Source organism: Canis lupus, chromosome 9, assembly GCF_003254725.2.
Source record: "Canis lupus dingo isolate Sandy chromosome 9, ASM325472v2, whole genome shotgun sequence".
NCBI classification, from domain to species: Eukaryota; Metazoa; Chordata; class Mammalia; order Carnivora; family Canidae; genus Canis; species Canis lupus.
In genome coordinates this window covers 47,908,326-47,935,828 of record NC_064251.1, presented here as the reverse complement: position 1 = coordinate 47,935,828, position 27,503 = coordinate 47,908,326, and the positions used below count along the sequence as shown (strand labels likewise).

Genomic DNA, 27,503 nt, shown 5'->3' with positions numbered 1-27,503 from the left:
TCCACTTCTATTTATTTTTAAATATACATATATATATATATATTTCTTATTAAGTAAACTACACCTAACGTGGGGCTCAAATGTATAACCCTAAGATTGAGTGGCTCGCTCCTCTGAGCCAATCGCCCTTCCACTTTTATTAAAAGAGGGCTGGTGACCAAATGGGAGTGATGACCATACAGAATACTCTCAAAGGAACAAATTCTATGTATCAAAGTGATAGTGATAAAGAGGGCTGAGATCTGAGCTCAAACCGCAGCTCTGGGGCCCAGGGACCAATGACTTTTGTCCAAATGTCTTCTTCAATGAAGTTAGCTGAATTAATTAGATCAGTGGTTTTCAAGCTTGAGCTGGCATCAGAGTCATCTGGATAGCTTGTTAAAATGGATTTTTCATATAGATGCTTCAGATGCAGTAGGTCTGAGCTGGAGCTCAAGAGCTTGCACTTCTGAGTTCCCGAATGTTGCTGCCACTGGCCAGCTGGGGAACACATGAGAATCATCTTCCTAGGAGATTCTGAGCAGTCAAAAATTATCTCTGCATGCATGTCGTTTCACCAAAGCCTGAACAGGGAGAGCTGCCACATTTAGAATGCAGTACCATTTCCCAAGTCTTCCATCTTCCTAGCCCTCATCCTGTCACAGACACATCCAATGAACCAAAGAAGCTTCAAAGTGATATACCAGTGAGTGAGTTTTGAATAGCTGACTGCATTTCGTGATCCTAATACTAAAGCTACAACTCTCTACCTCTAGGGAAAGTGGGTCAGGTTCATCATCTGCATCTCAAGCTAGGGGAAAAGTGCCCTGCAGGGATATGGAAAAGCTGCAACACTCAAGAAAACTGGAATTTCAAGCAAATTACTTTGGTGCTCTTGATCTCCATTTGGGGTGGGGCGTGGGGAAGAGGCTACCCCAATAGGAGGCAGGAAAACCACCAGGCTTTAAGTAAAGAGCCACCACATCATCAATCTTGTCCTTTATACATGAAAGGGTCTGGAGACTTCATGGGTGCCCTGGACACGAGTGCTAGCTGACCAGTAGCAGAGATGGAAAGGATGAAGGTAGGACATAGCCAGCATGTGTAAAGCAGAGGGAAAACCATGGGACTTCTGGGGCAAGAGTGAAGACAACTTTGGTACATTTCAAGCAAAATTTAAAACAGTATTAAGAATCTTCAAGAATCCAAGACCACTGGATAGAAAGAGGCTCATTCATTAATAGAACAAAAGGGGCATGATCCTTATCTGTGGACCCTGACCACCACAAAGGCGCCAAGTTTTTTTTGGTGTGTGTGTGTGTGTGTGTGTGTGTGTGTGTGGCGTAGGGGTTTACAATAGGTCATTCCTGGCATCAGCTCTCCAGGGCCTGAGCTCCTGGACTGAAGAGTCACTGTCGGGAAGGGCTGCAGGAGGGGAGGGCGGTGCCTTAGAGAAGTCGAGGCTCATTAAGCCCACCCACCATGGCAAGCGCCCCTGCAGCCCTGATTCCTAGCTCTTGACCTCCTAAATAAGGCGAAGGAAGCAGACAGCAAACACAGTACCAGCATCGCCCTCAAGAAAAGACTTCTATCAAAGCCCTGCTACCAACTTGCATCTCACTGTATGACTGGTGTTGAACATATTCCATCTCCAATTTGGACTCAATTATAAGGCTTTAAATCTCTGCACAAAGACACCAAAAAAAAAAAAATCACATCTAGTTTTATAGGCATTTAATAGTTTACCAATTGGTACAATAGGATTTTTTAATATGCAGAAAACATGAATAAATTTTGTTTTACACAGTCTGAGAGCAACAAATCTTACTGTAAAACACAAGAGCAATATTATATACATTCCTTTACTGATTTTTTAAAATTGTGTCAATATCTTCAGTTAACTCTTACAATCTGGGAACTGTTTTCTCCAATCACCACCACCTCTGCAACATTCATATGAAATCAATGCTTGCCTTCATGTCAGTGTCAGGATCAACTTCTAACCCGAAGATTTTGTGTTTGTTTCTATCATCTTCAGAGTGAGCTCTAGGGATGCCTGAAGGATAGGCAGGACAAGAAAGCAGCTACTTACATGATAGAGTGGAAAGATAAAAAGGCCAGTTCAGTCCAGTTGTGACTTGTAAATCCAGCTTGCCCTCCCCCCAACCTACTGGAAAAAAAAAAAAAAAACAAAACCCCAAACCTTTTTCACCGATTTTGTACATGTCGCTTCTCTACCAGGAGATTCTTCTTTGCATCATCTAGATTAATTAACACATTGGACTTATATACAGCTGGACAGAAAGAGTAACCATTTCAAGTGCCTTTTCCTTCAACAATTTTAACTTCAGTTGCTTAAGGATTATCAAGCCACCACTGTCAACAAAACAAAATATCCTTTAAATAGTTTTTCTTTAAATAATTTTAAAAGAAAACTATTTAATGAGTGATTTTAACTGGAAGTTCACACAGAAACAGAAAGAGGCAAACAGGAGAGCAGGGCACTGACAGTAAGGAGACTGGGCTTAGTGATCTAGAGCCGAAGCTTCCAAAGACTACAGCGAGCGCTCCACAGCCTGGACGACTTGCTAACACTAGTGATTTTAGAGCAGTGCTCTGGGCACACCATTGGTCACACCACACATAGACAAAACAGGACGGTCTTAGTCTCCTAAAGTGCAAGATGCCATGTCAAAAAAGCAACTATTCTCCAAGCAATGTCTAAACCACAGTCTCTGTGGCTTGCACTTTCAAGAGTGCAGCTAGGACTTCTTGGGCACATTATTTAGGGTGGCACTGGAATGTCTGTTTTCACACACACACAAAGTCAAATAATCATCTGAAGATGCAATTCTACCAGCTTTTTATTTCTTAATGGCCAATTTGAGAAAGTGACAAAGCAGCAGTGAACCTCTAAACCAATTCGTAACTTCCTCTACTTACAATCCAAACCAGTAACCTCATCATTGTACTTATCCCAGGCAAGGCACAGGGTTAGACAGCAGACAGAGAAAACGGAGGCAACAGGAAGAAAGGGCATCAACAGGGCAGTGTCAAACAACAGTGCAGGAAACCGCACACCTCTGACTCCAGATCGTGGATGGATCGCTCTCCCCCACCCCCCTTCATTATTCAAACAGGGCTCGTTACATTTGGATCCAGTTGAGGACCATCCCTGAGATTCAGTGTTTGCTGCTTCTTAAATGGAGGCTGTCTGGTAGCTCAACTAAGCAGCAGGCTGTGGCAATCTCCCAAGTAAGGATAACTTTGTTTACAGAGTAATATTGTTTCTCCTCCTTTGTCAACGAAAGTCACTGTATGCTGCAGGGGGGAAACCCAGCGGACAGCAGCTTTGTTTCCTCCTAAATCGGTACCATTTTTTTTCCTTTATTGTTCGTAGCTATGAGTGATTTCTAGATGTTGTGGCTTACCCTTAAACAATTCGTGTTGCTACATGCTAAAAATGAATTAAAATACAAGACATTTATACATGTACAAACAAATGTTAAGATGCACCATTTCTATGTATTTATATTTCTTAAAATAGGACAGGAAGTAGCAGCAAACGAGAACAAAGATATCTTCCATAGCTTTTGTAGAAAAATCCAGTCAGAACAGCTAAAGGGAAACAAAAAAAAGAGACTTCTCAATGTGAGCAGGGTTGTGAGGCAATATTGTCCCAAAAGTTATTCTACTGTATTTAGGGAATTAGCTTAAGTTGTAATTTTTGTCTTCAAAAATAGCCTTTAGTTCTCAAAACACTTTTCCTTCCAGAGACATCTCTCAGGAATTATTAAAAACAAAGCAAACGAACAAAAAGACACAAGTTAGACGTAAAGCTGCTTCTAGTAAACATAAGGCCTAGTCTCTGTGTATCTATAGGACACTAACTCTAACCCTTTGTCTTTTTCAGGAACCAAATTTCCATTAAATGCTAAAAGGGACATTAAAAAAAAATCACATGTTACGCAAATGAATACAATGCAATTCAGAGAGTACATTTCTTTTGTTAAACTTTGTTATTTCTTTGTTCTGTTAACTTTTCAAATGACCTCAAAAAAAAGCTGTTGGTTAGCTAAGCAATGAAATTATGTATTTAATGATCTGCAATGAATTATTGTTTCCAAAGTCATAGATAAAAACTCTCTGAAACCTATTTGTAGTAACTTTGGATCACAATATACAATATATCAGGATGTGTAAAATGCTGAACATACGAACTGTGGAGGGGGAAGTGATCTTCCTTTTAGCTGGGAAAAATTCCCACAGAGTCAGACCTAGTTTTCAGAAGCATGAGGATCAAAATGGGCTTGTTCTAAAGTATGGTATTCCACAGCAAAATTTATTCTACTTGTATGTTTTAGCACTTCTGCAAAAACCCAGGACCCAAAGACATGGAGGTTGTATGTGTGTGATATACATATACAGACTTATCCACTTATAGATAGGCCCATATAAACATTTATATATAAACAAAAGGTGAAAACACAGTACATTTTTATGCATGCTCCATTAAACCCTGTCTTTTTTTTTAACGTGTAAGTTAAATACAGTTCAAATCAATATCAGATTCATGTTGAAAAGCAAACTGTTGTTATTTCTCCCACTTCTTTAAAATGGGCAAACATAACCTTTTCAGTATTTGTCATTATGTAATGCACATTGCACATCCCTAAAAAACATCAAAACAAATAGTGATTTGTACCATGACACACTCAATGGGAAGATTAAATTCTACTTGGAAATCACATCACTATACAGTCTAATAGTATGGAGAATACAACTAGAAGTGTGTCTAGTGTGAAAAATAGAAGCTTAGAGTATTACAGTGTTTTGTTAACCTGTTTACAAAGCATTAAGACCCAAATGAAATAAATGATTTGCTATTAGCTGCTGAGATTTTTCTTATTTGAGATTTAGTCATTTTCTTACATAAATATACCACTAGCCTCTGCATGAAAGGCTGCCAAAACAAATGTATCCTATTGATTTGGCAAATGTGTCATGACAAAAATTCCAATGTGTAATTCCCATTAATTATATAGATGGTTCAGAAGATTTTGAATTGTAGCCTTATCATCTAACATCCTTAAAGATTTATTAAGCACACTTAAGTGATGTTACATAGATACACATTTCAGAAAAAGCCCTAATAATCACCACTTTTCCCCAAATGAGGCCATCAAGTCAGGCACCAACAGCAGAAAGAAAAACAGGAATTAATAATCCAACATAAAATGACACTGTCAACTATTCAGTTTAGTGCCCTAGTTCAATTTATTCAACTTCTGCCTTCTTAGGCCTGGTGTGACCAATGCCAGCCCAGGTTTTTAAACCCTATGGTACTTCTAGACAACGTATGTAAATTTACAGTATACAATTTGGATTCACCATGCATGAATACTTTGTGTGTAACATTTAATAAGCTCAATCTACATCCAGAATAATTTACATGAAAGGACAATATTTATTTAAACAGAGCTCAATGGGGTAACCATGGTATCATCAGAGTGCATCCAGAGGAAAATGGGAGGAGGGGCCAAATGAGACTCAATCAACGGCACTCCCACACCTTTACTGTTTGATCTACACTGCCAGTAACCACATATGGTGCCGTCTTATGGAAATCTGAAAGAAAAAGAAAAGGCTTATTTTAAATTCATATAAAATTTTTAATAAGCCACAAAATAAGCAAGTCCAGGTATCAGGAATACTCATTTTTTTTCTGTACACACCCACCCCTAGGTTAGGGAAGCTGACATGTAATGATTAAATCCTGTATTAACACTTCAATAAAAATACCTACCCCTATTAACCCCCATCCCAACTAAAGCTGAATAAACACATCTAACAACAACAACAACAACAACAACAAAGGTAGCCTCAGCCTCAATGTATCTACTTACTTAACTTACTATGTTCCAGGCTTAGTACTAAAGCTTTAATAATCATGTTTAATTCTTGTAACAAATCCTACGAGGTAGGCATTAGCCCTATTCTACCCAGGCTTTACTTTTATCATTAGATCCATCATACTCTAGGTGTGTTATATTTTACTGTATTCAGTATCTTAAATTCTAGATTCAGGTCCAGATAATACGGAGGATATTTATTAAACATAACTACAATTCTGTGAGTTCTCAGTACATAATAGTATATACCTGCCACAGGAAAAAAGTCTGAGTAAGATTTAGTTTGAGAAACTTACAAACTAGTAGGGGAGGAAAATCACCCATCACAGTGGTTAGTAAGCATCCTCTTCACAATCCTAGTTTCCAAAACCAATGTTGTGCAATGGAGAAAGTAAATTTTTTATTATAAGGCTGATGATGGAGAGATATAGTTAAGGAAAGGAGAATTTAAAACAAAAGATAGGAATCCACAAAGTTTTAAAACTATCTTCTCTAGTCTGTCCTGAAAGCAAACAGTCATTTCTTACCTGGAAAATTCCACACAATTACATAAAACTGTTTATGCCTGGCATTCCAAAATCTAATTGCTTAGAAACCTCATTACTCATACATACCCAAGGAGGTAACAAAGTGTTCATGCGCATTGAGGGTCTTCATGCATCGCTTGTTCTTGTAATCCCACACACGTAGGGTCTTGTCATCAGCACAACTCAAAATAAACTTCCCCCCAGAATGGAACAGAACTCCACGTACCCAGTTATCATGACCCACCTTAAAAACAGAAAGGCATTTGACTTAAAAAGGAATAAAGTGTTTAAACAGCATCTAGGTAAATAGTCTTTACTCAAAGCGCTCTAAAAAAAAGGTCAATGCCAAAAATTAACCCCACACTCCAAAAGAAGTATAAGCAATTTTTCTAGATGAAAGGAAACTGGAAACTACTAAGACATGACCAGTAAATATCATGAGTGATGCTTGACTGCCTCCTGAGGAGTGGATAAAATAAAGTTATAAAAGACACTATTGGGATAATTGGAGAAACTGTGAATATGTAATATTAATGTCAAATTTCTTTTTTTAAAATCAACTTTTTAAAGTAATCTCTATGCCCAAAGTGGAGCTTGAACTTGTGGTCCTGAGATCAAGAGTCATAGGCTCTACTGAGTCAGCCAGGCACTCCAATGTTAAGTTTCTTGACATGAAACTTATAATCATTTTATTGTGGTTATACAGAATACCTTTATTCTTAGGAGACACGTGATAAAATTATTTTAGGCCAATTGTCATGGTATCTACAAGCAATGGTCAAACTGTTCAGCAAAATGTACACACATACACAGAAAGGAAAGTGTTAGCAACTGGTGACTCTAGGTATTTACTGAATATCCATCCATCCAATTTATCTATTTATATCCCCTGTCCCAGCAGTTCCAGTTCTTGCTATTTACCCTAAGAAATAATGAAGAATGGCTCAGAGAATTAACAAAGATGCTCATCAAAGCACTGTATGTAATCAGTATAAAAGATCTAACACCACGAGCAAGTGTCATATATCTCCTAAATTAAAGGTTTGCTACAAAGCAGTATGTACAATATTATGGTTCTCATCATTTACATATATAAAAATCCCCCACCATATTCATATCACATAGAAATTAAAGAAAATAGCTTAGAATTGCACAGTCTACCTGGGTAGCCATTTAGTCACAAGTTGCTTTTTAAATATAAACCAATATTAATACTATCAGCAAATCAGTCATTCAGTGTCATTAGCCACGTTTCAGGAGCTTAATAGCTGCATGTGGCGAGTAGCCACAACTCTGGATAATATATATAGAACATCATCATGGGAAGTTCTACTAGACAGCCCTAGACTAGAAAAATATACTTGGTAGGTATTATTAAGTATGAGAGAGTGATGTAAGGGTGATTTTTTTTCTTTTAGCTTTCCTGTATATTTCTAATTTTTCTACAGTGTACATAACCAAGAAAGGGGAGTTAATTTTAAAAAGTGGGGGTGGGGGACACGCCTGAGTGGCTCAGTCGGTTAAGTGCCTGCCTTCAGTTGAGGTCATGATCCCAGGGTCCTGGATCAGCCCCATGTCGGGCTCCCTACTCAGCACAGAGTCTGCTTCTCCCTCCTGCCCACCCACTGACTCGTGTGTGTGCTCTTTCTCAAATAAATAAAAAAATTTTTTTAAAAAATCTTGTCCTCTTATATAGTGACTTATAAAAGTCACCAATCACTAGAGGTAGAAGCCTCAACAAAAGTTAAATCACATTTCCAAGGCTACACCAAAATAAAGCAGTAAAAAGTACTCTCTCTTTAGCTGGAAAAAATAGGCGCCAGAAATCTCCAGGGAAATTAAGATAACCTGTGTTATTACAGGAGAGAAGAGCACATGCTTTCTTGCTTTCTTCTTTTTAAAAAAGATTTTATTTTCAGGGCACTTGAGCAGCTCAGGTCATGATCCCAGGGTCCTGAGATCCAGCCCCACATCTGGCTCCCTGCTCAGGGGAGTAGTCTGCTTCTCCCTCTGACCCTCCCCGCCAACTGGTGCACACTCTCTCTCTGAAATAAGGAAGTAAAATCTTAAAAAAAAAAAAAAGATTTTATTTTTAAGCAATTTCTATACCCAATGTGGGGCCCAAACTTTACAACCCCAAGATCAACAGCACCCATGCTCCACTGACTGAGCCAGCCAGGTACCCCATACATACTTTCTGATTTTAAATGTAGATCATCTTTTTAAATAGGGATATAGTATATCTGAAGTCAGCTCAGAATACTCCTAGAGAAGAGTTTAATTTTCTAATCAGTTTTTTTTTTTCTAAGTAGGCTCCATGCCCCGTATGGAGCCCAACGCAGATCCTAAACTCACAACCCTGAAATCAAGATGTCACAAGCTTAACTGAATCAGCTACTCAAGCACCCCTCTAATCAATTCTTTTTTTTTTTTTTAAAGATTTATTTATTTATTTATTCAGAGAGAGCGAAAGAGAGGCAGAGACACAGGCAGAGAGAGAAGCAGGCTCCATGCAGGGAGCCCGACGTGGGACTCAATCCCGGGTCTCCAGGATCACACCCCGGGCCGCAGGCGGCGCTAAACCGCTGCGCCACCAGGGCTGCCCTCAATTCTTGATGATACTTCCTAAGTGCCTACTATATCCTACAGAGAGACAATCACTTCAAGGTATGGTTAGCACCTAAAGAATCTCTAAAACAAACATAGATGCCAAATTACAAAAACGGCTACTGAATTAATGCCCACAGATTCTCCTCGAACTTCCTTAGGCAAACAAGAATGTCCACAATGCTGTTGTATCATTTATATATCTTAATACCAAATTCTAGATGTTCCTAAAATGAAATACGCATTTCCAAGTCACAAAGCTAGGTAGGTAACAACATGAACATTAGAATGGTAAAATAAACCAAATAAATTGGACCATGTGAACAACAGATAATAGTTAAAAGGATTCATATTAAAATTAAATACAGTAAAATACAAAAACAGTTTAAAAAATGAATGAGTCTAGGGGTGTCTGGTGGCTCAGTTGGTTAAGTGACTGCTTTTGGCTCAGGTCATGATCTTGGGCTCCTGGGATGGAGCCCCATGTCAGGCTCTCTGATCAGTGGGGAGTTTGCTTCTCCTTCTCATCCTGTCCCTCCCTCCACCAAGGCTCTTTCTCTCTTTTAAAAAAAATCTTAGAAAAAAAAAAAAAAAAGGAGTCTATAATAACACTGCTTCTCTCCCACAGGAGTAATTTAAGTTTTAAAGATATAGTGAGCGAAGATCTCCCTCCTAGAATTAACTGGCTTTGTAGATCCTTTATATAAACATGACACTCTACAGAAATAATTTTCCTATCACTTTAATAATGGAATTACAAAATTTTAAGAAAAAATGTCTTTAGGGATCCCTGGGTGGCACAGCGGTTTGGTGCCTGCCTTTGGCCCAGGGCGCGATCCTGGAGACCTGGGATCGAATCCCACATCAGGCTCCCGGTGCATGGAGCCTGCTTCTCCCTCTGCCTATGTCTCTGCCTCTCTCTCTCTCTCTCTCTCTCTCTGTGACTATCATAAATAAATAAAAATTAAAAAAAAATGTCTTTATAAAGAAGTTCTTTTAAAGCCTACAAATAGGGTACACCTGGGTGGCTCAGTTGGTTAAGCATCCGCCTTTTTTTTTTTTTTTTTAAGCATCCGCCTTTGACTCAGGTCATGATCTCAGGGTTCTGGGATCAAATCCCAAGTCAGGCTCCCTGCTTAGTGGAGAGTCAGCTTCTCTCTCTCCCTCTATCCCTACTCATGTCTAGTGCACTCTCTCTCTCTCTCAAATACATAAATAAAAATCTTAAAAAGTAAAAAATAAAAAATAAAGCCTGCAATGATTCAGCTTATTTAGTAAGATATCATAAGGCATCTAACCCAACAAGTCATAAACATAGTTAAGATACAAAAGAGATTACGCAAACTTACGAGGGTCATAAGGCACATGCCAGTACTGACGTCCCACATCTTAATAGTCTTGTCTCTGGATCCAGACAGTAAGAATGGCCCAGGCTTGCCACTTTTTTTAGTCTACAGAAAACATACAAAAATTAAGTTTCCCATGTAAGAAGTTAAGTGAAGACTTTAAAGGACTTCTACCGATGATCTATATTCCCAATTTTTATAAAAATACAACTTTGGGAGACAAATAATATATATATTTACTACACACAACCTGATATTCTGAAATATATATATATATTGTAAAATGACCATCAAAATCAGGTTAATTAATATACCCATCACCTCATATAAATATTCCCACCCCCCTTTTAGGTGGTGAAAATACGTTTTTTTTTTTTTTTTCTTAAGCTGGTGAGAATACTTAAGATCTACACTCTTAGAAAAATTTAAGTATATGACACAGTATTTTTAACTACAGTCACCATGCTGTACAATTAGATCTCTTGAACTTATTCTTTGTATTTTTCTCTATCAAAATATATAGATCTTTTGACATATGTAAGCTGTTACACAGGAAGGTCCCAGATAATATAAAAATAGAACAGCTCCAGTAAGATTAGGATTCAGTTTCTGTAATACTAATGGCTGACAAGTTTGATGTTCAAGGCTTCTGTAATCAAGAAAAAAGTTTACAACTATTTATTTCCATCTATATAAAATCCACACAGAATCAAATTTATGACATGGCAAGTAACCACCACTAGAGGGCAGTACACAGAATTTGAAAATGCAACCAGCCAGCCAAAATATAGTTATTACGGAAGCCTCATTTTAGAAAAATAATTTTTGAGGGTGAGAAGGACAGAGACGGGGGGGGGGGCACGTGGATTTTCCTCCTTCATTTATTAAAATTTTAAAATATCTACTACAATAGAGGGAGGGAAACAAGCCATAAGTGACTCTTAATGTTAGAGAACAAACAGGGTTGAAGGAGGGAGGTGGGTGGGGGGTGGGCTACATGGGTTATGGGTATTAAGGAGGGCACTTGTGAGCACTAGGTATTGTACATAAGTAATGAATTGTTGAATTCTACTCTAGAAACCAATATTGCACTGTATCTTAACCAAAACCAGAAAAAACAAAATCACCGTTAGGACTGTCTCTATAAAGAAAAAATGTGGTCAATTTTGGCTCATACAATTTATTCAAAGAAGTAATATTCTGTAATTTATTTTTAAGTTACTAACCATAAAGACTGAAATCATGAAAAGTACAAACTAAGGACCGTGAAGAAATAAAAAAAGAAAAACCTCCAGACTAGAAAACCCAAAAAAAGACTCCACCAAAAAGTTGCTAGAACTGATAAGCAAATCAAGTCAAGTCAGAGGATACAAAATCAATTTACAGAAATCCACTGCATTCAATAATGAAGCAACAGAAAGAGAAATTAAGAAAAACAATTCCCTTTATAAAGGGACCAAAAATAGTAAGGAATAAATCTAAAATCTAACCAAAGAGGTGAAAGACCTGTACTCTGAAAACTATAAAACACTGATGGAAAAAACTGAAGACAACACAAAGAAATGGAAAGGCATTCCATGTTTATAGACTGGAAGAACAAATATTGGTAAAATGTCTATACTACCCAAAGCAATCTACACATTTAATGCAATCTCTATCAAAATACCAACAGCATTTTTCACAGAACTAGAAAAAACAATCCTAAAATGTGTATGGAACCACAGAAGACTCCAAATAACCAAAGGAATCTTGAAAAACACAAGCAAAGATGGAAGCATCCCAATTCCAGACTTCAAGTTATATTACAAAGCTGTAGTAATCAAAACAGTATGGTACTAGCACAAAATAGACATAAAGATCGATGGAACTGAATGGAAAATCTAGAAATAAACACAATTATATGGTCAATGAATCTTTGACAAAGCAGGAAAAAATATCCATCGGGCAAGAGTCTCTTCCACAAATAGTATTAGGAAAACTGGACAGAAATGTGAAAGAATGAAACTGGACCACTTTCTTACACCATACACAAAAATGAATTCAAAATGGATTAAAGACCTAAGTGTGAGACCTGAAACCATAAAAGTCATAGAAGAGAGAATTGGCAGTAGTTTCTCTGTCATTGGCTATATTAGCTTTCTTCTACATTGGTCCTCTGAGGCAAGGAAAACAAAAGCAAAAATAAACCACTGAGACTACATCAAAGTAAAAAGCTCCTGCATAGCAAAGGAAACAATCAATGAAACGAAAAAGGCAGCCTACTGAACTTAATGGGAGAAAGTATTTGCAAATGACATATCTGATAAAGAGTTAGTATCCAAAATCTATAAAGAACTTATACAGGGCAGCCCCGGGGAGCTCAGTGGTTTAGCGCCACCTTCAGCCCAGGGCCTGATCCTGGAGACCTGAGACAGAGTCCCACGTTGGGCTCCCTGCATGGAACCTGCTTCTCTCTCTCTCTCTCTCTCTCCCCCCCCCCCCGTCTCTCATTAGTAAATAAAATCCTTAAAAAAAAAAATATATATATATATATAAAAAAAAGGGCAGAAGACATGAACAGACAACTATCCAAAGAAGACATCAGATGGCCAACAGACACATGAAAAGATCCTCAACATCACTCATCATCAGGAAAATACAAATCAAAACTACAATGTGATACCACTTCACACCTGACAGAATGGCTAAAATCAGTAACAAGAAACAGGTGTTGGGGGATCCCTGGGTGGCGCAGTGGTTTGGCGCCTGCCTTTGGCCCAGGGCGCGATCCTAGAGACCCGGGATCGAATCCCATGTTGGGCTCCCAGTGCATGGAGCCTCCTCCCTCTGCCTGTGTCTCTGCCTCTCTCTCTCTCTGTGTGTGACTATCATAAATAAATAAAGAAAAAAAATATAAAAAAAAAAAAAAAGAAACAGGTGTTGGTGAGGATGTGGAGAAAGGGGTGGGTGAGAATGCAAACTAATGTAGCCATTGTGGAAAACAGTATGGTGGTTCCCCAGAAAGTTAAAAAAAGAACTACTCCATGATCCAGTAACTGGTCTACTGGGTATTTACCCAAAGAATTAAAAAAACAAAAACAAAAACAAAAACAAAAACAAAAAAACCCACAAAAAATACCCACACTAATTCTAAGGGATACATGTACCCTTATTTATAGCGGCATTATTTACAAAAGCCAAGATATGGAAGCAATCCAAGTATCCATCAACTGATGAATGGCTAAAGATCTCTCTCTCTCTCTCCCTCTCTCTCTCACACACACACAGGAATATTATTAATCCCTAAAAAATATAAAGAGAATGAAATCTTGCTGTTTGCAACAACACGGATAGAGCTAGAGAGTATAATAAGTCAGAACAGCATAGTGAAATAAGTCAAAGGCAAATACTGTACATTTCACTTGCATATGGAGTTTAAGAGAAATAAGCAAAGGGAAAAAAAAAAAAAAGGAAAGGGAAAAACCAAGAAACAGACTCTTAGCTTTAGAGAACAAACTGATGGTTACCAGAAAGAAGAAGGGTTGGGAGGATTGGTGAAATAGGTGATGGGCATTCAGGAGTGAACTTGTGATGAGCACCAGGCAATTAAGATAAAAACTTAAACAAATAAAACTCCAGATTCAGCTAGTGCTTCTAGTGTTCAAGAGTATTAAGAGGACTCCATATGAAATAGCTTTTGTTAAAAACAAATATTTAAGTAATGAACTGCATTCCACCATTAATTTACAAATAAAAGAATTACACTCATTAAAGGCTATTCTTCTAAAAGATAACTTTAACCTCTCCCATGAGTTTTACTTTGCATTGGTATACTAACAATGGAATTTCTGATAAATTTAATGACCATTTTTACTCTTCAAGAGAATTTCTGATAAATTTAATGACCATTTTTACTCTTCAAGAGAATTATCCCCAGCACAAATCAAGAGTCAGCGGACAACAATAATAACCATTGGTTAAAAAATATAAATACTTTTGCAAGTTTTGAAAGAGTAAAGAGTTTCTAGATTCAGAATTTTGGGATGCAGATTTGTCAATGCATTAATTGCCCTGAAACCAAGAATCAGAAAAGTTATCTAAGTTCTTATATCAACAATAAAATCATGAAATAACATATAAAATCACATACCTCAGATCCTGTTGCTTCAGAGATGGAAGAATATGAGCTTTCAGGAGCCCAGGAAATACATTCTACCACATGCTCATGTTCTCGAAGCTCAGCCTTGCATTCCTTTGTTGCTACGACCCATACACGCACAGTCTGATCATTGGAACAGCTGGCTATCAGAGTGCCATCCTGATTTGGCCGCACCATACGTACCCATTCTCTGTGTCCTGTGAATGTCTTCACACAGTAGCTGTCAAAATAAGTAATAAATTTACATCATGAATGGCAATCGTTGGGACATTTCCCAGAAGCAATATAAAACTAGCTATGCATTGGAATGAAGAGGTTGGCAACAAGTTAGAGTAATCATATACAAGTCAACAGAATAAATGTACATTCTTGGTTAATAAAAGATGGGGAAAGGCTGGAAAATCAAACATCAATTGAAATATACTGATAGGAGTATCATTAAGGAGCTAACCAATCAACACATCCGAGAAGGTAAAATATAGAGAGAAAAATCTTTCAAAACTAAACACACACACACACACTAACAAAAATATTTATAGCTTTGTTGGGAAAAAGGTACACTCTACTAATTTGGGTAAAACCAGTAGTAGGTTAAGGTTTTATATTAAAAATTGGGTCATTCTAACCACAATCAAATTCAGCCTAATAAGGGAATATCTGCATATATATTATTTACTTTTTATTTCAACCCAGAGAAATCACCTTAAAAGAAGACCACAAAGAAATTAGCCATTGAATAGAAAATGGCTCTCAAGAACATGGAAGTTTCTTTTTTAATTTCCCTGTTCCTTTTTGGGAAACATTTAGAGATTAAATCCTTGTTTTAAAGTATATGACACAACCGGCACCATGACCATTCTGGGTTAAAGTCTAAATAACTGGTTCACAATACATTTTGGTTGTTTGTTTAATATCTCTTTAGCTGACACCTTTTCAACTAAACCTACTCACCCAGTTTGCACTTCCCACATTTTTATAGTTTTATCCCTTGAGGCAGACACTATATGATCTCCATTGGGCATGATGGCTACTGAAGAAACATTGTGGTCATGGCCTAAAACACACAACACAGCAACGTATTAAGTGATATATCACCAAGAGCAACTAAACCTCAGTTTACCAAGAGATTTCACCATCGGATTTCAAATACTGCAGCAACTTTACACACACTGGGTTTTATATAAATTTGATAAGAAACTTGGATTTACACACAAAAAAGTTAAAGAATTAGCAACTTAATAAAATAATCCATAATGAAATAAGTAGCTGGCTCAATTTATGATTAAATTTCAACCTATACAACTGTTTTAACATCACAAGGCATATCATCAGCATTTGAATATACTAATAATATGCTGAATGTTTATGTATGAATACTAGAAACATAATTTCCATGGTTGATATCCTAAGATATAGGTTGGAAATAAGATTTACAAAGCTAAACAGAAGAATAAGAAAAATGAAGATGTGGTTCCATATTTAAAATAGTGGTTGAAAATTTCATTTTTGTTGTTGATATCCCTGGGGGTAAAAAAAAAATGCATTAGTCTATATGCATTATTCACGTTTCTAATTAGGTATTCTTTATGGAAAAAGCCCTAAAGAATCCTCATATATATTATTTTAAGGAATATACAAAGGTTGGAAAGAACATTTTTTTTTTAAGTTTTGAGTATAGTTGTCACACGGTGTGTTACATTAGTTTCAGGTATACAACACAGTGATTCCACAAGTATATACATTACACACTGTGCTGCCATCTGCCACCATACGCCATTAGAACATCATTAGCTATATTCTTTATGCTGTGCCTTTTATTCCCTTGACCTACTCATTCCATATCTGAAACCCTATTATCTCCCACTCCCCTTCTTATTAAAGTCAAAGCAACAAGATACAGGCTACTCAAAGAAACACAAACACTAGATTTTATGAAAGGATTCAATTCTTTTATGAAAGAATTCCTTTAACTGGCAAGATTCCCATTTAATTTGAGGGGAAAACACTCTTCAAATTATACTTTCTATGTAATCACATAGCTTATATCACTACATTATCTATTGTAAAAAACCTCTTATTACCAACACAGCATGTGTTCCTTATGTATCTTATTCCTTATCCAAACATTCAAATTATATCATGTTTAAAGAAAACAAAAATCCTTAGTGAACACCTTTTATGTGCTAGGTACTAAACCAAGATGATTCATGTATACAATTCCATTTTATCCTTACAACAATTCTATGATAAGTATTATTATTACTTCTATCTTGCAGGTGAGTTGTTGAAATTTCCCAAAGCTACAAGTAAACAAGTAAGAATTTAAACCCAGATATTTGATTCCAAAGCCCATGTCCTTTCCACAAAGCCAAACCGCCTGAGAACAGTCTATGACAAGACCCAGGAAAACCACCTAACATTGAGATACGTGGAACATCCTAACATGAGCAAGAAATGCTAGGTTCCAGCTTTCATTATACCTATTCTCTCTGGACTTCAGTTTCCCAAGTGAGAAAAATGAAAAACAAAACAATCCCCAATAACTTCATTTTCTTTCTTTCTTGAAGACAGACGTCCCCGCAGTTTTTCTTATCCAAAAATATTCCTGAAAATGAATTAAGTATTTTATATAAACCAGTACTAGGAGATAAAACCTCATAATTGAAACAACTCTCAACTACTGTGGGCTTATCTTATCCATGAGCTATCTACATCATACATTCTTCCACTGATACAATTAAGAAATGCATATAGGAAAAAAAAAAAAAAAAGAAATGCATATAGGGAAACTGTATACTATTAAAAAACAATATTCTTTTCTCTGGAATGTCATGTTACAAATCACTATCAAAATACTATCCTCTATACCTTACCGTGCATGGTTCTGATGCATTCAAAGCCCTGAAAATCCCATAGTTTAATGGTCATATCGGCAGAACAGGAAGCCAGAAGCTTGCCACTGTGGTCAAATGAAATATCCTGTACAGAATCTGTATGCCCCTTAAGAGTTCGCTCAAAATCTCCAGTCTCATAATCCCACACCTGTCAAGATTTCAGAAAGTTAGTTCACATCAACCCATCCCTTCTTTCTCATTTCATGTTAGTACTCAGGAGACCAGCATGAGCAAATGACAAAGAGTAACTGTCTTAGAAATAGAACACATCTTCAAATATAAACTGGTCTTTTTTTACAGAGAAAACTGAAGTTATAATTTTTAAAACAGACTTCTAGTATCACATTATCTACCATAAACGTAATTGTGCCAGTGAGTAGGTATATAAAGCCAAAAGACAAAGTCCCTTCCCAGGCTTACAGGAGACCAACAGACGTGTAAACAAGTAAATTTAAGGACAAAAATTTTGGGGGTGGTTATGACAGGCATCTCTATGTAAAATATTAGAGGACAATAAAGAGCACTCAATTATAATAGACAAGCAGTGCTCAGATGTCTAAGAGGCAAAGATAGACTTCACAAGATATTATTGTCCAGGAGTAGATTAACAAAAGCAAAGATCATTTTGATGCAAAAATGGGAAGTCACTGACACATGAGAATTCTTTCAAGATAATAGATGTAATAGGGCAGCCCCCATGGCTCAGCGGTTTAGCGCCGCCTTCGACCCAGGGTGTGATCCTGGAGACCCAGGATCGAGTCCCACCGTCGGGCTCCCTGCATGCAGCCTGTTTCTCCCTCTGCCTGTGTCTCTGCTTCTCTCTCTGTGTGTCTCATGAATAAATAAATATATTTTTTAAAAAGATAATAGACATAATAAACTTTCAAGAATAAACATTAGGGGTGCCTGAGTGGCTCAGTCAGTTAAGAATCTGATTCTTGATTTCTGCTCCAGTTGTGATACTGGGGTTGTGGGATCGAGCCCTACATTGGGCTCCATGCTCAGCACAGAGTTTGCTTGTCTCTCTCCCTCTGCTCCTCCCCTTGATCATGATCTCTCTCATTCTCTCTTTCAAATAAGTAAATAAATAGGTAAATAAAATCTTTATTTAAAAAGAAAGAATAGGGGGACGCCTGGGTGGCTCAGCGGTTGAGCATCTGCCTTTGGCCCAGGGAGTGATCCTGGAGTCCCAGGATCAAGGTCCACATCGGGCTCCCTGCATGGAGCCTGCTTCTCTCTCTGCCTATGTCTCTCTGTGTGTCTCTCATGAATAAATAAATAAAATCTTAAAAAAAAAAAAGAATAAATATTAGAAACAAAACTTTCTCTCTGGTAGTCAAATGCTACTCTGAAGTTCAATCTTTCCTGATACCAATTATAAGCTCTAAAATCAAAAGACTGGTTCCATTCTTCCTACGATAGGTTCAAATTCATCTGTAGTAGGATATATATCAACCAATTTAAAGAAACTTAAAAATGCATTTTAAAAACTTGGAAACAGGGCAGCCCCGGTGGCTTAGCAGTTTGGTGCTGTCTTCAGCCCAGGGCCTGATCCTGGAGACCCGGGATCGAATTCCGTGTTGGGCTCCCTGCATGGAGCCTGCTTCTCCCTCTACCTGTGTCTGCCCCTCTCTCTCATGAGTGAATAAATAAAATCTTTTAAAAATAAATAAATAAAATGAAAAAAAACAAAACAAAACTTGGAAACAATCTAAATATCCAACATTAAGAAAATGTTTAAGTAGATATAATGAGATTTGCAAATATAAGGAACATGTGACACATATAATACAATAATGTAATATTACGTAAAAAAGAACACAAAATTACATGTGATCACAACTATATAAAAACTCACCTAAGAAAAATAAACCATGTTCTATTTTTTTTTTTTAAAGATTTTATTTATTTATTCATGACAGACAGAGAGAGAGAGAGAGAGAGGCAGAGACACAGGCAGAAGAAGGCTCCATGCAGGGAGCCCGACGTGGGACCTGATCCCGGGTCTCCAGGATCACACCCCAAGCCCAAGGCGGCGCTAAACCGCTGAGCCACCGGGGCTGCCCTAAACCATCTTCTAAAAAACATTTCCTTTACAGAAAATGTACATACCCAACTCAATATAAAGATTTTTTACCATATAGTCAAGTACTTCTTAATAGAAGTGATCTTTTTTTAAAGATTTTATTTATTCCAAAAACAAAAAACAAACAAAACAAAACAACAAAAAAGGTGGGGGGGATCCCTGGGTGGCTCAGTGGTTTAGTGCCTGCCTTCGGCCTAGGGCATGATCCTGGAGTCCCGGGATCGAGTCCCATGTCGGGATCCCTGCCTGGAACCTGCTTCTCCCTCTGCCTGTGTCTCTGCTTCTCTTTCTCCCTCTGTCTCTCTTATGAATAAATAAATTAAAAACATATATTTCAAAAAAATGTTTATTTATTCATGAGACACACACAGAGAGAGGCAGAAACACAGACAAGAGGGATAAACAGACTCCCTGTGGGGACCCCAATTGCAGGACTCGATTCCAGAACCCCAGGATCACAATCTGAGCTGAAGGGAGAAGTCCAACCACTGAGCCGCTCAGATGCCCCCACAGAAGTGATTTCTAATTTCGCATCTATTTTATTAGATTTATCCTGAAATACTGTTTTTTTTTTTTTACTGAGGTTTTTTGATACGACCAAGTTGCATTTTATTTTTATTTTTTTTCCAAGTTGCGTTTTAAAATTTCAATTTTCAAATTATTCATTGCTACTTTATAGAAATACAATGACCCTTTGTTTATTAACCCTATAACCCTTATATTTAAGAGATTCTGTTACATTCAGCCATAGTTCTGGCAGCTTTTTTATAGATTCTCTGAGTTTTCTACATAGATGATCATGTTGTCTCCAAGAAGAGACAGTTTAATTTCTTTCTTTCCAATCTGACATATCTTTTATTTCTTTTTCTGCCTTACTGCACTGACAAGGTACTTTTTTTTTTTTTTTAAGGTACTCTTTTACAAACATTAGTTTAAGTGATTGAGATTGAACATCCTGGCCTTGGTTCCTGATCTCAGGGGGAAAGCATTGTTTTCCACCATTAATTATTATGCTCAGATATTTTTAACCTTCTATCAGCTTAATGACGCTCCCTTCCTAGCTTACTTAGAGCTCTGATCTTGAATGAACGCTGGAATTTTGTCAGATACTTTTTCTGAACCTATTATGTTTTTTTATTGATGTGCTGTATCACGCTGATTGATTTTCCAGTCTTGGAAATCAGGAACCATTCCTGCACTCTGGGATAAACCCTACTTTAATTAACCTTTTTATAAATTGCTGCATTTAATTTGCTTATAATTTGTTAAGGATTTTGCGTATGTGTTCATGAATGGTATAATACTGGACAATGGGGTTTTTTTTTTTTTGAGAATTTTTTTTTTTAAAGATTTTATTTATTTATTCACGAGAGACACAGACAGAGAGAGGCAGAGACACAGGCAGAGGGAGAAGCAGGCTCCATGCAGGAAGCCGGATGCGGGACTCTATCCTGGGACTCCAGGATTATGCCCTGGGCTGAAGGCAGGCACTAAACCGCTGAGCCACCCAGGGCTCCCCCTCATTTAGTATCTAATGACACCAAGGTTGTAGATGAATATCTTACATAATAAAAATAAATAAGGTGTGATCTTGCAATTCAGTTTCAGTTAACTTTCCATGCATTCGTCAAATAACACTGTAACATTTTCTCTAAAATAAGTATACCCAGAAAATGGTCTCTTCATAAATGATAAGCAAACAAGGTATTTTAGTGTTAGTCTGTAAACATCAAGAATAAATAAAAATTAATTTTTTTCTTTTACTTCCACATGATTATATAAAAATAATAAACTATAATGTATAGCAAGGGCAATAAAAAAAAAATCCACTATCCTACCAAAGACATGGTTTTTCCATTTTAAGTATAATGTTTTTAAGTATAATGACTCTGTGTACTTCACTATCCCATTTCTCCTCTGCTTCTCACCATAAGTATTTTTCCATGCCATTAGAATTTGCAAACATGTGTTGTTGGGTTTTATTTTTAAGTAATCTCTACACCCAATGTGGGGCTTGAACTCAAAAGTACAGACTTTTTAAGCTCTTCATACATTCTGCTGAATTTTTCTCTCATAAGATTATATTTAATGTAATGAAAATGCCTGCTTTATAAATTCTGATCACCACTGGGAATTCTCATCTAAAAAGTAAAATATACTGATGACAGATTTGAGATACAATATTAATATATTTTCTACTATTAGTAGCAAAGCCAAAACTTGTGTTACTGGTTAGTCATTTTTCTCTCTTCTATGAATGGTCTGTTCATATCCCACAGTTCAATTTTCTATTGAGATGATTACTGTTTTTCACATTTGTTTTGAACTTTTTATTTATTTGAGAGACAGAGTGAGGAAGAAGCTGACTCCTTGCTGAGCAGAGAGCCGGACATAGGTCTCAATCCCAGGACCCTGAGATCATGACCTGAGCCAATGCAGACACTTAACTGACTAAACCGCCCAAGTGCCCCTGTTTTGAACTCTTTATAAAAAGTTGGCAGCCCTTCATCTGCTCTGTTAGTTGAATGCATTTTTCAGTTTTGATTGTTGTTCATTTTTAAAAATATTTAAGAATAGTTCTACATGGCAATCAGAAATAACATTTCAGGGCAGCCCGGGTGGTTCAGCGGTTTTGCATCGTCTTCAGCCCAGGGCATGATCCTGGAGACCTGGGATCGAGTCCCATGTCAGGCTCCCCGCATGGAGCTTGCTTTGCCCTCTGCCTGTGTGTGTGTCTCTCTCTGTCTCTCATGAATAAATAAATAAAATCTTGAAAAGAAAAGAAAAGAAAGAAAAAAAAGAAAAGAAAAGAAAAGAAAGAAATAACATTTCAGGGCAGCCCTGGTGGCCCAGTGGTTTAGCGCCACCTTCAGCTCTGGGCATGATCCTGGAGACCTGGGATGGAGTCCTGTGTCAGGCTCCCTGCAGGGAGCCTGCTTCTCCCTCTGCCTGTGTCTCTGCCTCTGTCTGTGTCTTTCATGAATAAATAAATAAAATCTTAAAAAAAAAAAAAAATTTCAAGGGGTGCCTGGCTGGCTCAGTCGGTGGAATGTACAATTCCTGATTTCCAGATTGTGGGTTCAAGCCCCACGCTGGGTGTGGACATCATGTAAAAACAAAATCTTTAAAAAAAAAAAAGAAGGAAGAAGAAGAAGAAAAAGAACATTTAAAAAATTTAAATGATGCAATTAAAAATACCATTATGAACCATTCCAATTATCTATCCTACATTTTCCCTAAATTATTAAAGTTTAAAGACTGATGATATAAATGAATTACTCTAAAAGGAAGAAATGTTTTATTTACCAAATACACAAGGGAAATAATGTAATAAAAATTTTTGTTATTGTTAATTATAACATTAGCTATATTCTACTAGGCCCTTACCAACTACCTATATCTGTCAGGCACTATATATGTACACATTACTTAATTTTAAGCAAAACAATCTTAATAACATAAAAATTTTTCATCTTTCTTCCCAAAAAAATGAGAAAATTGAGCCTTAAATATATCATGTACTTTGTCCAAGATAGTCACAAAATTACACAAAAAATTCTATGCTCTATGTTGGGTTTTTTTGGAAAGTAGATCCTAGGTTTTACCACAACTGAGAAGCAAAAGTATGGAAGAAGAGTAGAAAAACGATTTTTTTTCCATTCCACAAAATATTCATAGAAGTAATTTATTGAGAAAAGAAAGCTTTATGCATAAGAATGAATAGAACATTATTTATGATAGTAGATGACTGGAAATGACATAAAAAAGGAAAATTCATGGGATCCCTGGGTGGCGCAGCGGTTTGGCGCCTGCCTTTGGCCCAGGGCGCGATCCTGGAGACCCGGGATCGAATCCCACATCGGGCTCCCTGTGCATGGAGCCTGCTTCTCCCTCTGCCTGTGTCTCTGCCTCTCTCTCTCTCTGTGACTATCATAAATAAAAAAAAAAAAAAAAAAAAAGGAAAATTCATGGTACTGAAAAACAGCTGGCACCAAGTACTCCTTTAATATCTGGTCAGTACTATTTTAAGCAGTTTCTACATATTAACTTATTTAATCCTACCAAAAGCCCTATGAGATAAGTATTAATTATCTTCATTTTATAGACAAGGAAAGAGAAGCATAAAAAGTTGTAATTTGCCCATGATCACATTAATTTTGAGTGATGGGGTCAGGACTTGAACCAAGAATATTAACTATCCAACTATATTGCCTTCACATATAAAAAAAACAACTAGCTTAAAATCATTAAAAATGATTCATCAGAAACAAAGAAACTGGGCAGCCCTAGTGGCTCAGTGGTTTAGCACCGCCTTCAGCCCAGGGCATGATCCTGGAGACCTGGGATCGAGTCCCACGTCGGGCTCCCTGCATGGAGACTGCTTCTCCCTCTGCCTGTGTCTCTGCCTCTGTGTGTGTGTGTGTGTGTGTGTGTGTGTGTGTGTGTGTGTGTGTGTCTCAGGAATAAATAAATAGAATCTTTTTAAAAAAAAGAAAAGAAACAAAGAAACCTATTTCTAAAATAAATTTAACAAAAAAAAAATACAAAACTAAATACAATGCTTTTCATTAATGAAAAAGCCACGTGCACATTAAGAGTAAATGGAAGTAGAACTATTAAGTAGTTGCTGAGCTATGTGGCATAATTGTTATACACACAAATTTAAAAACTTCCAATTTGAACATTCTGGTTTTCTTTTTAAGTAGGCTGCACACCCTACATGGAGCTTGAACTCATGATCCTGAGATCAAGAGTTGCATACTCTACTGCCTGAGCCAGCCAGGGGCCCCAATCTGTAATATTTTAAAGTTCACTCAGTTAGATACATTTTAAGATGGGACATTTACAGTTTTGCTTATTCTTATACCACTGCTGCAAAATCAGTAATTAAGACTAGGTTTTGGGGCAGCCTGGGTGGCTCAGCAGTTTAGTGCCGCCTTCAGCCCAGGGCCTGATCTTGGAGACCCGGGATCGAGTCCAACATCGGGCTTCCTGCATGGAGCCTACTTCTCCCTCTGCCTGTGTCTCTGCCTCTTTCTGTGCCTCTCATGAATAAATAAATAAAATCTTAAAAAAAAAAAAAAAAAAAAAGGACTGGGTTTTTAACCTAGTCACCCTTATGCCTCATGACAGCAGTAAAGTTTTACAGTACACAAGACTATCATGAAATCAATAATTTAAATATATGTCTACATATATTTGAAAAACAGCAATGATTAATCTATTTGGCATGTAATCATTTCAGACTCTATAGTACACATAAGATTTTAAGATTCTCTTCCAATTTCTCTGCAGCCCATCCCATGGGATGGAAGGAAGCTGCTGATTTAGAAACTAAAGAAACCATATAAGGAAAACAGAACAGAATGTTTAATTTGAAAAACAAATTAAGTAGAGTTGCATTTAAGTCATTCCAGTATTTTTTACATTGGACTGCTGCTAGATGATGATACATATGGTCTTAGCAACTTACTCACATTTTCTTAGTAATACCTCTATAAATGAAACTTTTTAAAATCTAGAGCTTAATCTGAAATAAGAGAGAAACCTATCTAAACCTTTTAACGATTTTATTTATCTTTCTGCAGTTAGTTTATATATAACCATTACTGTATCATGTCTGGATCAAAGGGAATTATAAAAGCAACTTTTTTTCTGGATTAAAAGATAAAACATCAAAATGTGTAAATTTATTGTAAAAAAATACAAAAATGAGAGAAATAGATAGCTTATAAAGTGAAAACCTCCTACATTCCCACATTCCTGGGGAGAACTACTGTTTGGAATCAAAGCTAGTATTTAAAATACATCAAGGAGAATCCAATTTCAGTTAAGTCCCCTACAAAATTCTTTTGCAGAATACATGCACCCCCTAAAGTACTAGTATTGTAATCTCGTATTTTCATCTATTATCTCTGCTTAAAAGCAAGGCACACTTTTATCTTCATTCCCCAAGAACAAAAATTATTCAAGTACTAGGTGACCCATGGTCTAACACTAAATTAGTGACACCCAATTTTCTCAAATTTATCAGTAAAAATCAGAGATTTTTTTAAGGATTTTTAAATTTCTTTTACCTAATTAACTCTAATGCTTTTAACAGTTTTGTACAGTACTGTACATCTTTAATTTTGAAAAAAAAATTACCTTAATTGTAGCATCCTCTGAAGCAGAGACCATAACACTGAACACAGGATGGAAAATTACTCGAGTGACTGGACTCCTGTGACCACTCAATGCATATTTTTCTGGTGGACGGGGAATCCACTCTTTTGGGTCTCGTTTCTGACCAAGGGGTCCACCTGACGTAAATTCTTCTTTTGCTTCATTTAGTTTTGATTCTAATTCCATAACCTTGAGAAGAAACACAAAGTTATATACAGATAAATTCCAATAAAAAGAATATATTTGATATGTTTAAAAACTGCCTTTAGTTTGCATCTGTGTATGTAGGATACTTGAAAAAATTTCAGTAATTTACAAAGCATTCAACAAATTTAACTAAAAATGATCTATATGATAATATCATCAAAATTTTGTTAGTATAACAAAAATGGAATGAAAAAGATTCACTATGATTGTGTCAGCTACTTAACTAAAAAAAATTTCAATATATATCAATTAGAGGAAGAGCAGTGCAATAAAGCTAACATTTATTGAGCATCTGCGTGCTAGGTTAACTTTTCTAAGAGCTTTTTATGGATTAACTTACATTATAACAATGTTATTTATTCTAACTTTGGCTACTAAAAGTATAAATTAAAAAAAAAAAAGTATAAATTTAGGGCCAGAGTAATATTTGTTGCCTTCATTTCACAGATAAAAATAAAAGCGCAGAGATGAAAATGACTTCTCTAAGAGCACACTTTAGTGCCCTTTCCCCAGCATCATATTGGCTACATGCTTTCTTCCCATCTAAATGCACAAATGAGTTTTTTCAGTATCAATTCTTTGTGAAGTCAGGGTTCTGTAGATTCACTGGAGCCAGTATCTGGGTTGCATTTGTTAGCATGTATCAGCAATGACCTGTCTAGGTCAAAGATTTTTTTTAATGCATTAAAAATTATTTTTATTGGCCATGCAGAATAACTGATGTTAATATTTTCAGAAAGTTTATGTAAAAATCACTCTAAATACAAGTTACTTTATTTATTTAATTTTTTTACAAGTTACTTTAAAGAAAGAAGACGGAGATACCTTCTTTTGTAATCTAATAACAGATGTCCATTTTTTTTCCAAAAGACCAGCATATTTCTTATCTAATTCTTCATTCTAGAGAAAAAAAAAAAAAAGAGAGAACCTTTTGACAAATGGCTCAAAGTCATTCAGACCTTTCACCTAAAGCCCAAATGTTACTAAATATATGATTATAGAAAAAAAAGGGAAGGGGAGTAAAAACCCAGGGCCAAAGTAAACCACATAACAAATGATGAGATTTGTGAATAACTGATAGGACTGTTAACAAATGACACATGAGTAAAATCCACTTATTAACTATACTATGAAAAACTGTAAAAAGGCAAACATACCATATCTAATTCAGCTTCCTTTTTAAAAACTGAATATGCCTCTTCATAGCCATTTGAACGAAGATAATCTGCTATAGCTCGATTTCTGAAAAAAAAAAAAAATTCAAATGACTTCTAACAAAATCTGATTTTTAAAAAAAATTTTATTTATTCATTTATTTTAAAGAGAAAGAGTGTGTGCGCATGCAAGTGGGTGGAGAGGCAGAAGGAGAGGAACAAGCAGACTAGGCTTGATCCTAGGACCTCGAGATCAAAATCAAGAGTTGGAAAGTCAACCAAATGAGCCACCCAGGGGCTCCACAAAATCTGATTTCTATATTAAATATTTAAAATCTCATAAATCTTAAGACATTCTTTTAAAAGTATTCCCTTCCAAATCACACAGGTATTTCACAAAAAAAGAAACCCTCCCCCAAGGCCTCTAAAACATCTAGTTCTGTCATAGTATATCCAAAGTATTAAAACATTATTCTTGAGATTTTATG

At 36.5% G+C, this 27,503-nt stretch overlaps 1 protein-coding gene across 3 annotated transcripts in view; it reads right to left on the bottom strand.

Annotated features, from left to right (window-relative positions):
• Positions 1 to 1,698: 1,698 nt before the first annotated feature.
• Positions 1,699 to 27,503, bottom strand: part of PAFAH1B1 (platelet activating factor acetylhydrolase 1b regulatory subunit 1) — an 82,802-nt gene continuing 56,997 nt past the window's right edge. For all 3 annotated transcript variants that reach the window (XM_035721455.2, XM_049114889.1, XM_049114888.1), the window contains 9 exons: positions 27,019 to 27,103; positions 26,687 to 26,761; positions 25,637 to 25,843; positions 17,383 to 17,551; positions 15,461 to 15,563; positions 14,501 to 14,729; positions 10,375 to 10,476; positions 6,506 to 6,662; positions 1,699 to 5,607 (listed from right to left, as the gene is read on the bottom strand). In XM_035721455.2, coding sequence (XP_035577348.1) covers positions 5,534 to 5,607; positions 6,506 to 6,662; positions 10,375 to 10,476; positions 14,501 to 14,729; positions 15,461 to 15,563; positions 17,383 to 17,551; positions 25,637 to 25,843; positions 26,687 to 26,761; positions 27,019 to 27,103 — 1,201 coding nt within the window. In that variant the 3' untranslated portion in view covers positions 1,699 to 5,533. The remainder of the gene's footprint in view (positions 5,608 to 6,505; positions 6,663 to 10,374; positions 10,477 to 14,500; positions 14,730 to 15,460; positions 15,564 to 17,382; positions 17,552 to 25,636; positions 25,844 to 26,686; positions 26,762 to 27,018; positions 27,104 to 27,503) is intronic.